Source organism: Pinus tabuliformis, chromosome 8, assembly GCF_031772625.1.
Source record: "Pinus tabuliformis cultivar Carrire ecotype Pingquan chromosome 8, CPIR1, whole genome shotgun sequence".
Classification (NCBI taxonomy): domain Eukaryota; kingdom Viridiplantae; phylum Streptophyta; class Pinopsida; order Pinales; family Pinaceae; genus Pinus; species Pinus tabuliformis.
The window spans coordinates 788,775,375-788,794,251 of NC_142294.1; the positions used below are offsets into that span (position 1 = coordinate 788,775,375).

At 39.3% G+C, this 18,877-nt stretch overlaps 1 protein-coding gene across 10 annotated transcripts in view; it reads right to left on the reverse strand.

Annotated features, from left to right (window-relative positions):
• Nucleotides 1–250: 250 nt before the first annotated feature.
• The window catches only part of LOC149237941 (hydroxyproline O-arabinosyltransferase NOD3-like), an 85,219-nt gene continuing 66,592 nt past the window's right edge, over nucleotides 251–18,877 (reverse strand). For 9 of the 10 annotated variants that reach the window (XM_089372861.1, XM_089372862.1, XM_089372865.1 and 6 more), the window contains one exon: nucleotides 251–690. In XM_089372861.1, coding sequence (XP_089228987.1) covers nucleotides 571–690 — 120 coding nt within the window. In that variant the 3' untranslated portion in view covers nucleotides 251–570. Of the gene's footprint in view, nucleotides 691–794; nucleotides 903–18,877 lie in introns of all 10 variants that reach the window. The other variant, XM_089372866.1, reaches the window with a different exon arrangement.

Consider the following 18,877-nt stretch of genomic DNA (forward strand, 5'->3'; position numbering starts at 1 on the left):
TACGAGAGTTGAGAACGTTCTGCTTTCTAAACTCCTTTCTGGTTATCATTGACGTTGAGAGTTAACTTGTAGCTCACAACCTCGATTAAAACAGATAAGCAAACAATCAATATCAACTACAGGTTAATTATGCTTGTCATCCCATGTTTTCTTAAGCTAAATTGATCATATTCCTTTGAAGATTGCAAATACTCAGATATTGGAATTCAATTCTCGGATTCAAATCATGATTCATCAATAAAAAATAAGCTATCCAAAAATTTCATGTTTATTGACTCAAATGTTTCAAATTCGCGACTTTGCGCCTCAGGCCCCAAAATGTGATACAATGACCAAAACTTTGAGCAAAACAAAGGATAGAAATGTGTGGCGGTGCTCTCAACTAATGTTAATTCATGTTAAAAGATATGCTGCAGAAGTTATCTTCCATGATTTCAAAGCAGCAGTCTTTGACAAAGTACATACCTAACTCATGTCCGCTAAAAGAATTGTGAATAGATAAATCTGGCATGCAGATTTCACAAAAGCTGCCAAGCACTGCCCAAATTTGAATTTTAATTCAAAGGTATGTCAAAACACCAACATGGAGACGTTCCCAGAACCATGACACAGCATCTTCTTCGTGAAAGCATTGAGGAATACTTCAGCACGGAAAAGAAAATGGACTTCAGTTGCCTTACTGCTGCAATTCTGTCAGAGCACAGCAAAAAAGGGCGTAATTTAACATAGAGAAAAATCGCTCATAGAAACTGTGAATCTTAAACGAATTTATCTGTAAGCATGCCTTGCCATACCTATAAATGAGCATAATGTACAAGGAATTAGGTGATATTTCAACTCTGCCCTTCTTTCCAATCTGGAATATTTGCAGTTGCTTCATTTACCATTTTTACCAAAGTAACCTGTGTCAAGATGGCAAACAAGCACAAGATTCCCTTAATTGAAGGTTATATTCTATTTATTAGGATAGAGTACAGATGCCTGACATATGCTGAGAACCTAGTAAATCAAATTTAGGGCTTGCATTCAGCTTTTATTTACCTTGTTAAATAAGTAATTTTTTCCAAAATTAAGATATAAGTATTAATAATTACAGCCCTCAAATATTAGAAAAAAAACTGTGCCCACAACTAATGCACGTGGTATTTCTGATGCTTGATAAGGAAAACAGGAGCTTCCCATCATAATCCGGAATAATTCTCTAGAATATAATGATGAAATCTCAACCAGGCCACCAGCCAATATGGCATAATTCAAGTGCCACTTAGGCACAGAAATTGAAGGGTTAGATATAAATTTATAAGCCACCTCTGATGAAGAGGAGACATTGATAGAATGAATGTATGGTATAAATATACACAGAGGCTCAACAAACGACCCCTATATGGAGCTCAGCATGGAGACCCTGAAATAATAGGCTATTGATGGGAATATTATCCTCACTAGACCATAGTATTCTTGGATGGAGGCTTTCCAAGGCATTCATATGAATGATGACATTCTCTTTCTTTTTTGGAATCTTACTTTCTCTATGGTCAAAGAGTAGCCTAAACTTATTTTAATAAATATTTGGCAGATTCAAACCAAGGTTCGAGGTGGGAAAATGTTGTTTGGAGCAAGCAATCTAGTTCTTGTGTTTAACATCTGCTATGGTGCCTCCATCATTTCAGCCTGCCTTGTGATATATATGTATACTTATGTTTATGCAAGTACTGCATTATTCCCGCTGATTAATTGATGAAGTTGTACATGTGAATAACACCCATGTCTACCACTGTTCTGGGCCAAGCTTATCACTGTGTTTTTCTAGATGACTTAGGGAATTTAAAGTTGATTTGGGCTGTTATGGGCTGGTTTTTCTAAATGGCTTTGGGTCCAGACCCCAAACTAGTTCACTGAGTGTGAGTGCTGAACCGCACTTTTAACCCTGCTGGTATGCTAATTTAGCCTGACACCAGCCAATACAGCCATGTGTGCCCATAATGGAAAAACGGGGAAAACCTGATTTAATGCTATATATAGATGCCCTTTCCCTGCCTATTTGCCTCACACCTCTCTCATTGATTCATATTGATTGTGAAAATTTGGAGTCTGCAGAGCTGCAGTGAAGAGAGTTGATTCTGAATGAACACAATTGCTCTGTCTTTTGACTGCATTACATGAAGAAGAGAAACTATTTGGAACAACAATTAAATGATCTTGTCTTAGTGCAGTACAACCTTCCACTAGAGGCACAATTCGCCACTGAACAAAATCCCTGATGCAGATGCCATTGTCTTCGATAATATTGATCCCTCCTTGGAATGGATAGTGGAAACTCAGCCAGTAGAATTTGATGATGGCCAATGGGATTGAATGATGATCAACTAGGAGCACCAAGCACTAGTACCCATGTCTCTGTAAGTATCCGAGCGAAAAGGCGATCCTCAATCAAATCATAATGTAACAGATGAGGATCCAATTTCCAGCAGTGGGGATGAGTTTGACGATTGATCATTAGGATATGTAGCTATTGGTTGTAACCTGTAGCATGAATTTTTTTCGACTCTTCTGTATTTACTATTTTGCTTCAGATATGTGTTGCACTCAACACCCTTACATGTTATATACATGAAAATAATTGCATAATTTGATTCACATTAATGTACATGAACACACACACAGTGATACCAGGAGCAAACCCCCAAGTACTCCTCCCAACCAACCGAACCACGCTCCAAGCAGGAACATCTAGGGAGTGCGCTCCCAAAATTCAGGAGCACAATCTGGGGCTCCCTGGAACACCTCCTACCACTGTGGTGAGCATGGCACTCCCTAGGACACTACCAGGGAGCAGACAACCTAGGTGATCGCTAGACATCTGGCACTTCTGGACACTCACCAGGCATTCCCTAGACACATTGATCCACAACCGTGGTTTTTGAGTAGGTTTGACCAATAATGCAGGGAATTAATGGTAATGTTAAGACATTTCCTTTATCTTTCCTTTCTGTGAAAGTTGGCATTCCCTTTTATCCTTTTAATTAAAATTTTAATACTACCATTAATTGTTTCAGGATGTCTGAGGAGTGGTTCCAACAGCATCAGATTTCATATGGAGAAAACATAATTTCATATCCTACTCAAAATTCAGCAGACTTCAACAGTTTTAAAGATTGATGGGATTGCAGCATTTTCATTGGACCCTACCACGTATGAGGGTATGTGATTGGCATTTACACAAGCACCATGCCCTTTATGTACCCCAGTGTTGTTGGTGTTGATTGTTGAACTCCTTTGTCATGGCTTTAGCAAAAATGTACCTTTCGCTCAAACCAAAATCATTTATTAGGCATATTAAGCTTTTTCTACCATATATTAAAGCTTGGATTAGGTAGTTTCATCACAGTTGGGTAGCGTTGACGGATGTCCCTAGAGGATTGAGGTAGATCCAAAGGCTAGACATGAGTCAAGGGATGAAGGACGATACTAATGATGAGGATCCCAATATAAGCAATGGTGAAACATTACTTGATATCTATGTTCTTGCTCATCTATTCATCATGCTTTCTTTCAAAGTTTCAACATAATCATTAAAGTAATATGGATGGCATTTTTAATTAACTTCATACTAATGTAGCATTCATCTACAAGTTATTGAAAAATGCACCAAGAAATTCTCAATTTTATTTTGCCTTGATTAAATTGAGAAAATTTGAACTTCCACATCAGCAGACTTGGATGCGCAATTAACTTGTGTGACATGGCTTGTGTCACCTAGTTTACTCAATAGATTCGAGTTGGAAGAGTTAGACTTCAGTGAAGCATGTGTGATTGTTGATTTGTAGCAATCAAAGTGAGTTATCTCAAATTGTTTTCAATTAAACTAGTTCCAACTGTTGGATGAACTAGTGGAAGGTCAGTCGTGCAGTGGGACTTCAGTCAAACTCAGTGATCATCCAGTTAACTGATCAATTAGCCCAAAATAGCTAGTGCATGCAAAGAATTCGAGTTACCTAGTTGAGGTGGAGATTCCAAGGCAGTGTAACATCAGTTGTAGACTATTCCAAAGTGTACAAGTGTTGCATGCAACCTAATGATCAACCTGAGGAATTGCGCAATCCATTTTGGAGAAATTCCTAAATAATTGGGGCCTAATTTCTCAAGGAAATAGGGGCTCAAGCAGAGACAGAAATTGACTAAGTTTGGGTCAGAGCTTCTCAGTGAGCAAAGAGATAGGTTGTGCTCAGTTGAGCAAAGCAATTGTAATACACCTCTATTCATCATATTAATGCAAGCAGGCATTGGTGTTTTTAGAAGTTTGTTTTCCCCAAGAAAAATACTATTTGCATGTGTGTGATTTCTTATTGCATGTTTGAGATTTTTGTTTTAAATTGTGAATTAATGTCCGCAGAGGAGTAAAGTAGGTTTGTCTCTAGTGATTTTGATTAAAAATTCATAAGCAGTTGCAAATCTACACCATAATTTCTACATGGTATTAGAGCAAGATTCACATTAGAGCAGGAATTTCGAAGTTGTTTCTCAGGAGGTTCGAATTTGGAGTTCAGTGCAATAGGATTTCTTCAGAGCTAAGAAGATGGTCTTTAATGGACTAAGGCTAGAGTATGCCTTGGAAGGCACCTCTAATTTTATTGCATAGAAGGACCGCATGGAAGCGATATTGGATGACAATGGATTGCTAGAATACATCAAGACAGATGTTGCAAAACCACCAGATTTTGATACCCAGAGCCTTGCTCAGTGGAAGAAAGATGTAGCCAAGACGAAGAGAATAATCTTGGAGGGAGTACGGATCAGAGTGTCTCAAATCTCCACGAAAAATAAACTTCGTTCGCAATGTGGAAAGCACTGACAGAATTGTTCGAGAATAATAGTGACCACAGGAAGCTGACGCTCAAGGATAAACTTCGAAGTATCAAGATGCAGAAGAATGACACTATTCCGCAGTATCTGAGCAAGCTCACACAATGTCATGATGAACTTGGTGAGTCAGTGTTAATGTTCCTGAAGAAGACTTGCTTAGCCTAGCCCTTATGGGCCTTCCCAAGAGCTAGCATAATTATCAAGATTCGGTGAATGGGAGGGAGAAACCAGTGTTGCAAACATCGCAATTAAATTGCAATTTTTTTGCCCCGCCGTTTTTTTCGACGATTTTTTATTTTCAGAGTATCGAGATCTGATCGGTAATAATCATGAGTAGCGGGAACAACGGGTTTTAAAGCCGATTTTCGGTTTTTGTTTGCCATTTTTTCAGATAGTGGGTTTGTTTAAGAGCTGAGGAGGAGAGGAAGTCGACTACAAGGGCAAAGGAGGAGAAAAATGAAAGATTTTAACATCCCAAGCAAGAAAAATTCGAATTTGGACCAAATTTCTTCAACAAAGTGTGGTTTCCAGGTATGGGCACCAAAGTTGGCCTTTTTTTATTTTTTCTTGTTTTTGCTTGGGTTTCTATGACCCATTGATTATCAATGATTTTTGAGTGGATTTGATTGTGTTTTTTTTTCATATTTGTTACATAGAGTGAAGAGGGTTCATTTCGGTCAAAAATGCAAAAACTTGATTGTTAGATTTATAAGTTTAATTTCTTCTTGTGCTCTATTTTTTTGCATCATTTTTTTTTGGGTTTGAATGTGCATTTTTTTCATTATTGTTGCATTGAGTTGAGATTCTTTTTGGTCAAAAATTCAATGTGTTGTATGTAATTTTTATTTTTATTTTTTTAACTTGCAATTCTTCTTGTGCCTTAGGTTCAACTTCAAACTTCATCTTACATTAAAACTCAAGAGTTCAACCAAGTTACAAACATGCCAAGGAAATTAGACCCTCTGTGGGAATTTGATGAACCTAATGGAGGGTTTGACAAATCAAACTTGACTTGCAAGTTGTGTGGGCATCATATGACGAGGGGGTGTACAGATTGAAGTATCACCTTGCACAAATCCCTAGACATGAGGTAGGGCTTTGCACCAATACAAATCTGGAAATCATCTGAAGATCCCTCAAATCATTGGAAAAAATAGAGCAAACCAAATTGTCCAAGTCCGCTCTAAGGAGTCAGCTAGCAGGGAATAGAGTGTTAGGAGGTGAATATGAGAGTGGCACTGGTTCTACTTCGCGTCAGTATCTACAACCAACCCTGTAGCTGCCTCATCATAATTTGTTCCTAAAACCACGTCTAGTTCACAACCATCTATCTCTACAATACTTAAAAAAAAGGAGAAGAAGAAGTTGACAAGTTGTTGGTCAAATTTCTTCTTTGGAGTGATATTCCTTTCAGCATCGTAAGGAATAATCCATTTTTCCAGCCTGCTGTTTATGCTATTGCAATTGTTGGCCCAAGGTACAAAATCTCTTCTTATGATGACTTTAGAGGCCGCATTCTTCAAGATGAAAAGGTTGACTGCACCAAAAGGTTGGAGGAGTTTAGGGCATCATGGGCACACACAGGATGCACTATGATGTCAGATGGTTGGACCAATCAAATGGGGAGAAGCCTTATAAACTTCTTGGTATTTGTCCCAAGGGGGCAATGTTTATGAAATCTATTGATGCATCTGCACATACCAAAGATGCAAAATTATTATGTGATTTGCTAGATGTATTTATTTTGGAGGTGGGTCCAAAACATGTTGTCCAAGTCATAATGAACAATGTTGCAAACTATGTTGTTGCGGGCAAGATGCTTATAGAGAGGCATCCTACTTTATTTTGGACACCTTGTGTTGCACATTGCATTGATTTGATGTTGGAAAACATAGGAAAAATTCCTTTGTCAAAGATATTGTTGACTCATCAAAAAACATTACAAAATTATATATAATCATGCATCTATGCTTCATTTGATGAGAACATTCACCAACAACAAGGAGTTGGTGTGCCCCGCCATTACACAATTTGCCACCACTTTCATATCTCTTCAATCCCTCTTGAATTCTATGTGGGATGTGAAGAGAATGTTTCTTTCAGATCAGTGGTGTGCTTTGGCATTTAGCCGCAAACCAGAGGGAAAAACCATATGCAGATTAGTTTCATACCAGAAAGCTTTTAGGCAAGAGTGCAGGAGGTGTGCAGCATTACTAAACCTTTGGTAAAGGTTCTTCAATTAGTTGAAGGTGACAAGCCCGCAATGGGCTACTTGTATGAGGCTATGGACAGGGCCAAAGAATCCATTTGGACCTATTATGGTGATAAGGGAGATGAGGGGTTTCATAAACAACTCATATGGGAAGTAATTGATGAACGATGGAACAACACACTCCATTGTCCCATTCATGCTATATGGATCTACCTGAACCCCGCATTTGCTTACCCATGTGGGTTCTTATTTGATGCTGAAGTCATGGATGGATTCTTCACCTGTGTTCGGAGGATGGTGCCATCTCCAATAGAACGTGCAGAAATCTCCAAAGAAATGGAGATATACATGATGGCAAGTGGCACATTTAGCTTTGACATGGTTGTGGTTGATAGGAAGACTAAAATGCCAGATATTTTTTAGTTTGTTTCAAATTTCATTCTCTTCAAGTTCATAACTTCATACTTTGCTTCAACTTTCAAATTTCATTTTTTTCTTATGTTTATCTTATTTGTAATTTTGTTATAGATGCATGGTGGAAAAGCTATGGTGCTAGAGTACCCAGCCTGCGAAGGCTTGCCATTCGAATCCTCAGCCAAACATGTAGCTCCTCAAGGATGCGAGCACAATTGAAGTGTATTTGAAAAAATACACACCAAGAAGCACAACAGGTTAAAACTTAAAATATTCCAAATTTCCAATTAATTTTTTGAATTCATTAAATAATAATTTTATTATAATTATTATTTTATGACCCTTGTACAGGTTGGAGTCCCAGTGACTTAATGACATGGTCTACGTCTACTACAATCTTCGATTGTGGGTGTGGCAACTTGAGAAGACACCTGATATGGAGGCCATCTCATTAGATGGGATTGACACCACTACCGCATGGAGGGTTGAGGCCGAGAGGCCTCTCATGGAGTTTGTCGTTGATTGGTTAAAGCAAGAGGTAGTGGAGGGGGTAGAGGGGGAGGAGGAGGAGGAGGTGACACCACCTACCCAAGCTACCCCTGTCACCAGTAGAGGACGTGGTCTACCTCTTGTAGCTCCTAGTTCTTCAGCTTCTAGAGCACAACAGAGTCCACTGCCAACTCCATCGCCATCTACATCTAGAGGCAAAGTTATTGCATTTTTTCGCAAGAGGAGCAGAGGATATCAATAGTATTAGTTATTTGGTTCATTTCATTGTATATGGCATTATGACTCATGATAGGGATACATTATCATATTTTTTGTTGATATTTTGAGGCTGAGTTGGGACTCAAAACTTACTATTCAGGACATGATTAACTATTATGTGTGATGTAGCAATATAAATGATATTACACATCTTATATATTAGTTCTTTTATCATATTTATGTGTCAATGCATTTATTTTATGTTATAGATGCTTTAGATATTAAAAAAATTGAAAAAAAAAATGAATATTTTTATTTGCCATTTGATTTTTCCGATTTTTCCCCTTGCCGATTTAATCACGATGTTCGCAACATTGGGAGAAACTACCGAATTAGGGGTGCTTATGGTCCGATTAGGTACAAGAAGAAATAAGGCAAAATACCAGAGATAGGACCTCATCCACGGGCGAGGATGAAGAAAACTTTGCATTGGCTAGAAAGGCAAAGAAGCAAAAAGGGCAGTGATCTCAATCCAAACCAGAATCTAGTCAAGGGGGCAAGATGAAAGATTTGTCCAAAATTAAATGCTTCCATTGTCATGAATTCGAGCACTATGCCACGAAGTGTCCACACAAAAAGGCAAGCAAGAAGACCTCAGGAGGAGCAACAGGTGAAGCCTTGGCTTCACAATTCAAGCTTGACTTTACCCTCATTGCATGCATGGCCAGCACAGTGATGGGGAGCGTGTGGTACTTGGACTCAGGTGCATCGTTCCACATGACAGGGTGTAGAGACATTTTCAGTGACCTAGAGGAAAAAGACTTGCAAATGCAAATCGAGATGGGGGATGACAAAGGTATAGTGCGACCAGGATTGGTACAGTCACCTTTCATAGGGAGTCAGGCTTCCCCATCAGGCTCAAGGATGCCATTTTTGTTCCAGACCTAAAAAAAAATCTCATCTTTGTTGCAGTTTTGGAAGATTGTGGTTATGATGTGATCTTCAGCAAAGGTAAAGCATTCCTAAGACAACCACGGGATAGGTGAAGCAGATAGGGGTTTGTGTGAAGAACCTGTATAAACTAGACGTGGAAGATTGTGTTGCATTAAGCTCAAAGGAGGAGAAGGAGCAGAGTCGCAATGTCGGTGAATTTTTGCATAGAAGACTTGGCCATTTGCATCATGGCACCCTGAAGATTATGCAGTAGATAACCACAGGTCTCCCCAAAGGAGCACTTGAGTAGCAGGATGTATGCAAAGGATGTACTTTGGGGAAGTACACAAAATCCACATTCCATGATTGGGACAACAAAGCACATGCAATCCACTCTGACGTTTGTAGACCTTTCTCGACAACCTCCACTGTCAGGCACAAATATTTTGTCATTTTTATTGGTAACTTCTCACGGAAGTGTTGGATCTTCTTCATGCAGAAGAAAGATGAGACATTCTCCAAGTTCGTAGAATTCAAGGCAATGTTTGAGAAAGAAATCGGCAAGAAGGTGAAGGCTCTTTGGAGCGATAATGGAGGTGAGTACATGTCGAATGAATTTAAAAATTTATGTGCAAAAGAGGGCATTCGACGAGAGTTTATAGCAGCCTACAACCCACAGCAAAATGGGGTAGCTGAGAGAAAGAACCAAGCATTGTGGGAGCAATGAGGGCGATGTTGCATGGCCAAGGCATACCTCTACATTTGTGCGCTGAGGCCTGCAACACAGTAGTCTATTTGCAGAACCGAAGTCCTCAACGGATTCTTGGTATGATTACACTAGAGAAGACTTTCTCTGGGAGAAAGCCAAATGTGTCGCACTTCAGGATTTTTGGAGCCTCTATTTACTGCCATGTCTCCAAAGAATTAAGGAAGAAGTTAGAGCCGACAGCAAAATTGGGGATATTTGTGGGTTACATAGAAACTCCCCACAACTACCATGTGTACTTGCCATCCCTTAGAAAGACAATTGTGTAAAGGGATGTAAAATTTGATGAGGAGAAAGTAATGCGGTGCTCTCTTGAGAGGGACCTTCAGATCCCACCAGAATAGGAGCTTTTAACTCCAAAGGAGGAACCTTAGGAAGTTGTGGGGAAACAGCAAATTAAGCAGAGCGGAAACATCCACTTAAGCAGAACCATCCAAAGAAGGCAAAAAAAGAACTAGGCAAGTTGAGAGACTTGTCCAAGATGCGAGGGAGAATGTGGGTGCCTCCACATCCTACTTCAAGTCTGATGATAAGCTTCATGATAAGTCTGATTATCATGCATGAAAGATGTCTCTTGATTTGACTTTAGAAGAGCAAGATGTCATGGATTATGTGCAAGGAAAGATTCTAAAACCTCCTTCAAATGCACGGATTGCTGCTAAGACAAAGTACAAGAAGGGTAAAGTCAAAGCAAAGAAGACCATCAAGGATTCTATTCATAAGCACTTAGTTGCTTACATCTCCGATTTGAATACATCAAAGGAGATATATGACAGGTTGGTTGGCATGTTCAAATCTAGCAACGCAAATCAAATTCTTTTCCTCAAGAAAAAGCTGAAGGATATAAAGAAGGGAAAAGGTGAGGATATTCAATCCTAATTCATGAAGATTATCGAGATCAAAAATGATCTTCTTTCGATTGGTGAAGTTATTGCTGACAGGGAGCTCACTCTCATTTTCCTTGGAGGTCTTCCTCCTGAATGGCATGTATTCGACACTACTATTCTCAATAACAATAGAATTCTAGGTTTTGAAGTATTGTTGACTAGATGTTCTCAAGAAGAAACAAGGATGATGGAATTGGAGATGCCTTCGAATAGGAATAATCCTACTGCATTCTTTGCTCATGCCAAGAGGAAGAACAATGCAGGTTCAAAGAAGCAAAGTCAAGGAAGACCGGGATTCAAAAATGGAAGGAAGGGAAGATGCTTCGTTTGCAACAAGTTTGGTCACTATGCCAGGGAGTGTCCAAATAGAAGGGACACATCTCATGATGATGATCACAATCATTCCAGGGGCAACAACAACAATCAAAGGAATGGCAGGTTCAACAACAAAGGGAAAAGGAATGCTTCCGCTACTCAACTTGAAAATGATCGAGCTTCTAAAAGAACAAGAACTCCAAGTATGATGAGTCTAATGTTGTAAATTCTAAGCAAAAGGAATTTTATCTTATATCTGCTCTCTCTACTGCCTCTCCTCCGGATACATTGGGAAAGTGGTTGATTGATAGTGGTGCCTCAAGGCACTTCACTGGATACAAGGAAGCTCTTTCAAATCTGATAGAGAAGGATACAAATCTGGAAATTATCCTTGGAGACAATGCCATCTATCCCGTGAAGGGAGTTGGGAATGTTAGCCTTCAATTGAATCAAGGTAACACCGTTCATCTTCAAGAAGTACTATATGTACCTGATCTAAAGAAGAATCTAGTGTCTATCTCGGCGATGGAAGACAAAGGATTCAAGGTGGCATTCATCGATGGAAAGTACCGTGTGCGGAAAAGAAATTTCAAAGAAGCATTTGCTTCTTGGATTCAAGGTTGACAGTTTATATCAAGTTGGAGGAAGTCCACTGGGAGCCATGTCTTGTGACACATCCCTTCAATCCGAACTATGGCACCGGAGGTTTGCTCATCTTCACTATAAGGCTCTACTTGATGCAAGGAAGATGGTTACAGTTATGCCCGAATTCAAAATAGAGCATGAAGGTGTATGTCAGGGATGTGCCAAGGGAAAACATACAAGGGGACCATTCCCCTCAAGTGATAGCAAGACCATAGATATTTTGCAATTGGTTCATTCTGATCTATTTGGCATGTTGCCTTTGACATCATTAGGAGGACATTTATATTATGTTGTCTTTGTGGATGACTTCTCTCGCAAAACTTGGATATATTTCTTGAAGAAGAAGGACTAAATATTCTCATGGTTCCATGCCTTCAAAGCCTTGGTGGAAAATCAAACAGGGAAGAAGATCAAGATATTGAGGACTGCTAATGGAACCGAGTATGAGCCAAATGAATTCAATGACTATTGCAGGGAAGCTGGCATTAAGAGGGAGACTACTACTGCATATACTCCTGAGAAAAATGGTGTTGCTGAAAGGAAGAATTGTTCCATTATAGAAGCCACTCGTGCCATGCTTCATGATCAAGGACTTCTAAAGTTCCTATGGGGAGAAGTTGCCAACACTGCTTTGTACGTTCAAAATCGATGCCCTCATCAAGCATTGGACTCCAAAACTCCTGAAGAAGTTTTTACCAGTAAGAAACCTGATGTTTCTCATTTTAGAATTTTTGGTAGTCTCGTATACTTTCATGTGCCGAAAGAAAAGAGAAGTAAATTGGAGGCATCTAGGAAGAAAGGAACTTTGTGAGCTACAGTGAAACTTATAAGGCATATAAAATCTATGTGCCTAGTCAAAGAGAAGTAGAGTTGAGTCATGATGTCGCCTTCGATGAGGATGTTGCCCTAAGGAAGATTAGCAACCTTCCTATTCCAAGGAAGGACAAAGAAGCAGATGCAGGAAATCAAGGAGATTCACAGGATGAGCCGATGCCCAATGTTGAAGAACCAATGGATCCCATTGATCCTCCTCCTCATGAGCCCTCCTCCAAAAGGAGACCCTCATGGCTGAGGGAAACTCTCGAAGATGCCAAGAGAAATGTTGCACCGAGGGGGACATTTCATGAAAGCAAGAAGCCTAATAGGTACCAAGGGTACTTAACTGCTATGAGCACCATTATTCAGTTTGAACCTTGCTCATTCGAAGAAGCTGTGAGACAAAAACTATGGAAGGATGCTATGAACGAAGTGTATGAGTCAATTATGAATAATGATGTCTGTGATGTGGTCCCTAGACCCCAGGACAAATTTGTTGTCACCTCTAAATGACTCTACAAGATCACACATGGTGCTAATGGAAGTGTTGAGAAGTTCAAGGCCAGATTTGTTGCTTGAGGCTTCTCTCAAAAAGGAAGGTGTAGATTATGATGAGATATTTGCACCTGTTGCTCACTACACCACCATTCGTTCGATTATAGTCTTTGTTGCCTCGCAAGGATGGAATCTACACCAGATGGATGTCAAGACTGCCTGCTTGCATGGTCTACTTAAGCAGGAAGTCTATATGGAACAACCTGAGAGGTTTGAAGTTCAAGATTGTCAGACACATGTATGCAGGTTGAAGAAAGAACTTTATGGGTTGAAACAAGCACCCTGGGCTTGGTATGAGAGGATCCATAGCTATCTGATGAAGTTGGGATTTACAAGAAGTGAAGTTGATCCGAACCTTTACTTTAAGGTTGAGAATAATAGACCTCTCATCTTGGTACCCTATGTGGGAGATCTCTTTCTGACAGGTGCAGACCCTCTTATTCATCAATGTAAGAGAGAGTTGGCCTCTGAATTTGATATGAAGGACCTGGGACTAATGCATTACTTCCTAGGGTTGGAGGTCTGGTAAAAGCCAGGGGAGATTTTCCTTTCTCAAGGAAAATATGTTGTGAAGCTACTTGAAAGATTTGAGATGGTGGACTGCAAGTCTGTGACTACTCCGATGGAACTTAACTTCAAGAAGTTATGCGGAAGTGTTGTCGAGCCCGTTTAGGAAATCCTTCTGAGTATTGTCAACTCATAGGGGCCCCAATGTTCTTGGTGAACTCCCGTTTGGACATGTGTCTTGTAGTGAACACATTGAGTCAGTTTATGGTCGAGCCTCATCATATACATTGGATTGCTTCCAAGAATCTCTTGAGGTATCTTCGGGGCACAATCACTTATGGACTGAGATAAACTGTCGGGAATGTGAGGCTCCATGGTTACTTTGATGCAGACTGGGCTGGCAATGTGGTGGATCACAAAAGCACATCAGGATGTTGCTTCTCTCTAGGTTATGCTTCAATATCATGGATGAGCAAGAAGCAGAAATCGATTGCTTTAATCACCGCTGAGGTTGAATACATTGTTGCTAGTTTGGCCCCCTGTGAAGCTGTCTGGTTGAGGAAGCTCTTTAGTGAGTAGTTTTGACATGTTCTGGATACCACCATGATCTTCTGTGACAACCAGAGTGGGATTCGTCTTTTGAGAATCTTGTGTTTCATGATCACTCCGAGCATATTGATATCAAGTACCACTTTATCCGGAATATGGTACAGCGGGGAGCAATAAGGCTCCATCATATTGGGATCGATGAGCAAGTCACCGATATTCTTACAAAGCTCCTCGGGAAGGTCAAATTCTTAACCTTCTGTGAACAACTTGGAGTCGTGGAGAGACCCTCTTATGAGGGGTCATGTATGAGATGAATAGTGAGCTCTAGGAGCTTCGGGGGGGGGGGCTTGGGGTACTTCTTGGAGCGATGAGCAACCATAGGGTGACTCACCCTCCCCTAGTGGTACGTTGTGTACAAGGTGAATGGTTCACCCTCCCTATGGCATATGAGCAGGATGAATGGTTCACCTTCTCCTACCAACACATCCTACCCATGCAGTCCGAGACTCATGGGAAGTACCTCTCATTTGGCCAATGAGTAGGGAAATGAGGATAGGGACCATAGTACTACCGATGAAAGCATCGTGTACTACTATACTCCCTATGCTAGGATGTTGATATTGAACTAGGATCAATGAAAACTGACTACAAGTCAGTTAAGAGTGGTAATAACACACTCCATTGTTGGAGACTGACTTCGGGTCAATGGAGAATGGTATGATACATTCTCGATCATTTCTTCTTTCTTCATGGTTCAACAGAGCAGTGCAGTGACAGGGATGGTACAGATTGTCAGACAGTTTGGCAGGTGATGTTCTCCCTAGTTGAGAGGGAGTGTTAAATTTGGCAACTAGGGCCAAACATCACTTTGGATAGCTCTTATGAGGCAGCTGATATTTTTCTTGGATCCTTCTTTCCGAGAAGTGTACGATTGATCTAAAGATCATCCCATTCTGACATGTACAAATGAAGTTATGAATTTATTTTGATTATGGACAAATTGTCAAGGTCGGCCAGCCATCAAATTAGCCTCCTCCAACCTTCAACGTTGCATATAAATACAAGGTGCCTCCTCCTCATTTTGGCATCTCATCTCATTCATCTTTCTCTCTCTCATCTTGATTGGGTACGGATTTCTAGGCCTCTCTCTCCCTCCACACGTGTAAAAGGAAGACTATCTTTTCTAGCTACTGTGTTGACCAGATTTGCCCAAAATTTCAAGAAGCCAAAATTTTAGGAGACCGAAATTTTAGGAGGTTACATTTGACCAGCATTAACCCTGTTTGACTTCGGTTTTGTGAGGGAGACTTCTGTTTGGGCAAGCTGCTATTCTGGGCACAAAAACCAAGGAAGTTTGACCCCTGCGTTGACCAATGTTGACTGCCCTAATTTAGGTTGCTGCATTGACTTTTGTTGACCATATTTGACTGGTTATTTTCAGTCTGTTTTGGGCTGCATTATCTTGCTTTTGGAGGCTGTGTTGACCAAAGTTGACTGAGCTGTTTTGGAGGTCAATTTCAGCCCTGTTGACCAGCATTGACTTTCTGGTTAGGGCTTTTTGTTTCTGCTGTTTTGGCTGATCAGTTTGGGCAAGTGAATATTATAAATTGTACTCTCTCTCTCTCTCTGCTGAACTTTTGAAGAATTAAAAGAAGAATTGATCAAGGGTTTCCCCACATTGGGATTTGTCCCTGGCTGGTGCCATATCTTGTGTCCTCTTGTGTTGGCTTGTCTTCTACTATTATTGTTTATGTTCTATCTGAATTTTACTATCATGTTCATCTGATTGCTATACTGGATATGATATTGGACTAATAAAGAAGATTGAAGTAAAATTGCTCTATGTATAGACATACCATTGTTATCCTAAAATTAACAGATCTTTTTAAAATATAAATACACTAATATATAAAAAAGGCTCCTGAGATGCGCTCCCAACACTATCACTCTTGCTCCACTCCATGCTCTGGCAACCTTGAGAGTGTATGTGTTATTGTCATTAAATTTTTCATATTTTGTGTATTTTTTAGTAAACCAATTCTTTGACCGATTCTGTTTCAGAACTGGTGGCTTTTAAAACTTTGTGACTCCCAACATGAGGACTGTGAACTCAATAGAAGATGAAATTCACTATCATGAAGAATAAAGGATTTTGGTGCAGTTTCCTTCCCCATGAACCCTTTGGTCATGAGTGTCTTATGACAATGGAATTAACAATTTGTGTTGATGTTCTGATTTGATAAGATGATATAGAATTAAATAGTAATATATGGGTATTTGATTTGGGTATCATAAGGCCGTAGTTAGCCCTATTCTAGGGTGGCAAGGATGCATCATGAAAGGACTATGGGCTGAAAATAGCTCAGATTGCTCACATGAATCTTTCCCCCAAGTTTGTGATTATATGACCATATGTACCCACCCTTCGTACAAACACTTTCTAAGATGACTACATTAGCTATGGACATGGCGTGGATCTCACAAAAAAGAATAGTATAGAACAGTGTCGAAGTGATTAGCATTGGAGTAAGCAAATTTCATCCTTGGAGGGCATGCAGATAGTGGTGATGTGGTAGTATTGTACTCCCAGTAAATGACATTTTACAGCATGGTTTCCAGGGCTCCCAAAATGACAATCCTAGGATCCCAATAAATGGTATTAGAACATCACATCATGGATGTGAAGATCAATCTCAAGCTGATGAGCAGGTACACTGATGCTGTCGAGATAAAAATGCTTAGTTGTGCTTTCAAGATCAGCAATATGTATTGACTTCATAAATGGAATATGGCACCTAGCAGGAATAAAAGAAGAAAGACAGAAGTGATTAGCCACCAAGCCTTATCATAACGGACTACAGTAGCCCTTACACATTTGCCCACCTCAATGGCATCCCCTAAAGAGGCAATGTGGATACAAGCAGAACATAAAAATAAATATTGCCTATGTAGCAGAGTTAGTGCATTCAACAATTCATTGTCTAGAAGAGTCCCTTTATTCCAGATGAGTTTTAAATCAGGTAATATATTCACATGGAATGTTACACAGAGAATTCATTCTTTAAAAGCTCTGTCCATATTTATTTCCCTGAAGATTATGCATGAAAATCGAACTATAAGTCACGTTCTGAATAAGTTATTTCCTTCTTTATACAAAAGACCATTTCCAAAATTACTAAGATACCAATATGGATACAAATACAGATAAGTCAATTTTAATTACAAAATAATTGGATACTACATCCAGGTACAGAATATGTGAAAACAAACAAAGTTACAGAACACATGCTGAACTGAGAAGAATAGAAACATGAAAGAAACAATTCTTTTCTTTTTCACCAAAAAATTAATTTGAGTTTAGGCTTCCTTTTCTCACATTTTTACCATTTGTTTTCTTTTTCCTTCAGAATACGGCTCAGCCTTTACCAAATGTATCTGGTACAGATCTATCCCATATCCAGTGAATTGTCATGAAACAATATTGTTGCATTACAAAAACCACTAGAGAAACATGATTCATCTTTCAGAAGGCATCTCAGTTTATAGTCGCCTGAGATTGATGGCTAAATTCATCTTCGGAAATTATCTAGCAGTTAGCAAATGTTTCCTCGCCTTGCAGTCACTATATATATATATATAGAGCCTCAATCAGTGTTGTGAAAATTGCAATTTTTTCCGCATGGCGATTTAATCAACGATTTTTTTCAAAATGAAAAAATCGCAATAAAACTGTAAAAATAGCGATAAAATCGTAAAAATCGCTAAAGAATCGTAAAAATTGTGGATGCCTTAGATATTAAAAATTTTGAAAAAGAATGATTTTTTTGTATTTTTTTAATATTGAAGATGTTTTGCCAACTTTTACGATTTTTCCCTCTTTTGGACCCTTGCCGATTTTATCCCGATCGTGATTTTCACAACATTGATCTCAATGTAAACACATTAGCACAGTATAATTCCTAATTAGTTTACATTTCAATGAATGAGGCACAAAAGGGTTGATATGATCCCTTAAAAGATGAAACATGCACTAACTTGTTACTGCCTATAAGTTCCCGCTGAAGTTGGCAGGAAAAGCTGTCTATTGATACTGTTATTGGCTCAAACCATTTGATGGCCCCTTAGAAGGTGCCTTTCTCAAAGTGGTACGAGAAGCTTGGTGTTGGGGTTTCTTGGGTACAGAACTATTCTCCAAAGACCCTCCAAAAATAAGGTAACACAAAAACTGAAACCAGTCAATGAACTTGTTTACTTAAAAGTTAAAAATACATAATTTTGTGCAATTTATATAGATGGATAGATATATTCATGTAAATCCAAACTACTAGGCGTCAAATATGACAAGTTTGCACATGGATATAAAAACGCCAAATCAAAGTCAAGCTTACTCTGAATCAAATATCTTCGTAATAGATTCACAAAAATAAATGCTCACAACTGAACAATGAGAGAGGTATGAGACAATTAGGGGATTTTTCATTATATAACTTTCAATTAGGGTTTTTTTGCCAAGGGGTGCTTTTTGTGTTGTTTCCTTTTTATTCTTTCTTTTTCCCCTTTTCTCCCATGTTGTGGGTCATTGTTGCTTTTCACTAGTTCAAACTGGAACTAGTTGGTTTGACTAGTTCCATAACAACCTAGCTTGTTTGCTATTAAACCAACGTCCAATCCAATTCAAAGACCAATTACTGCTTAGGAGGGTTTAAC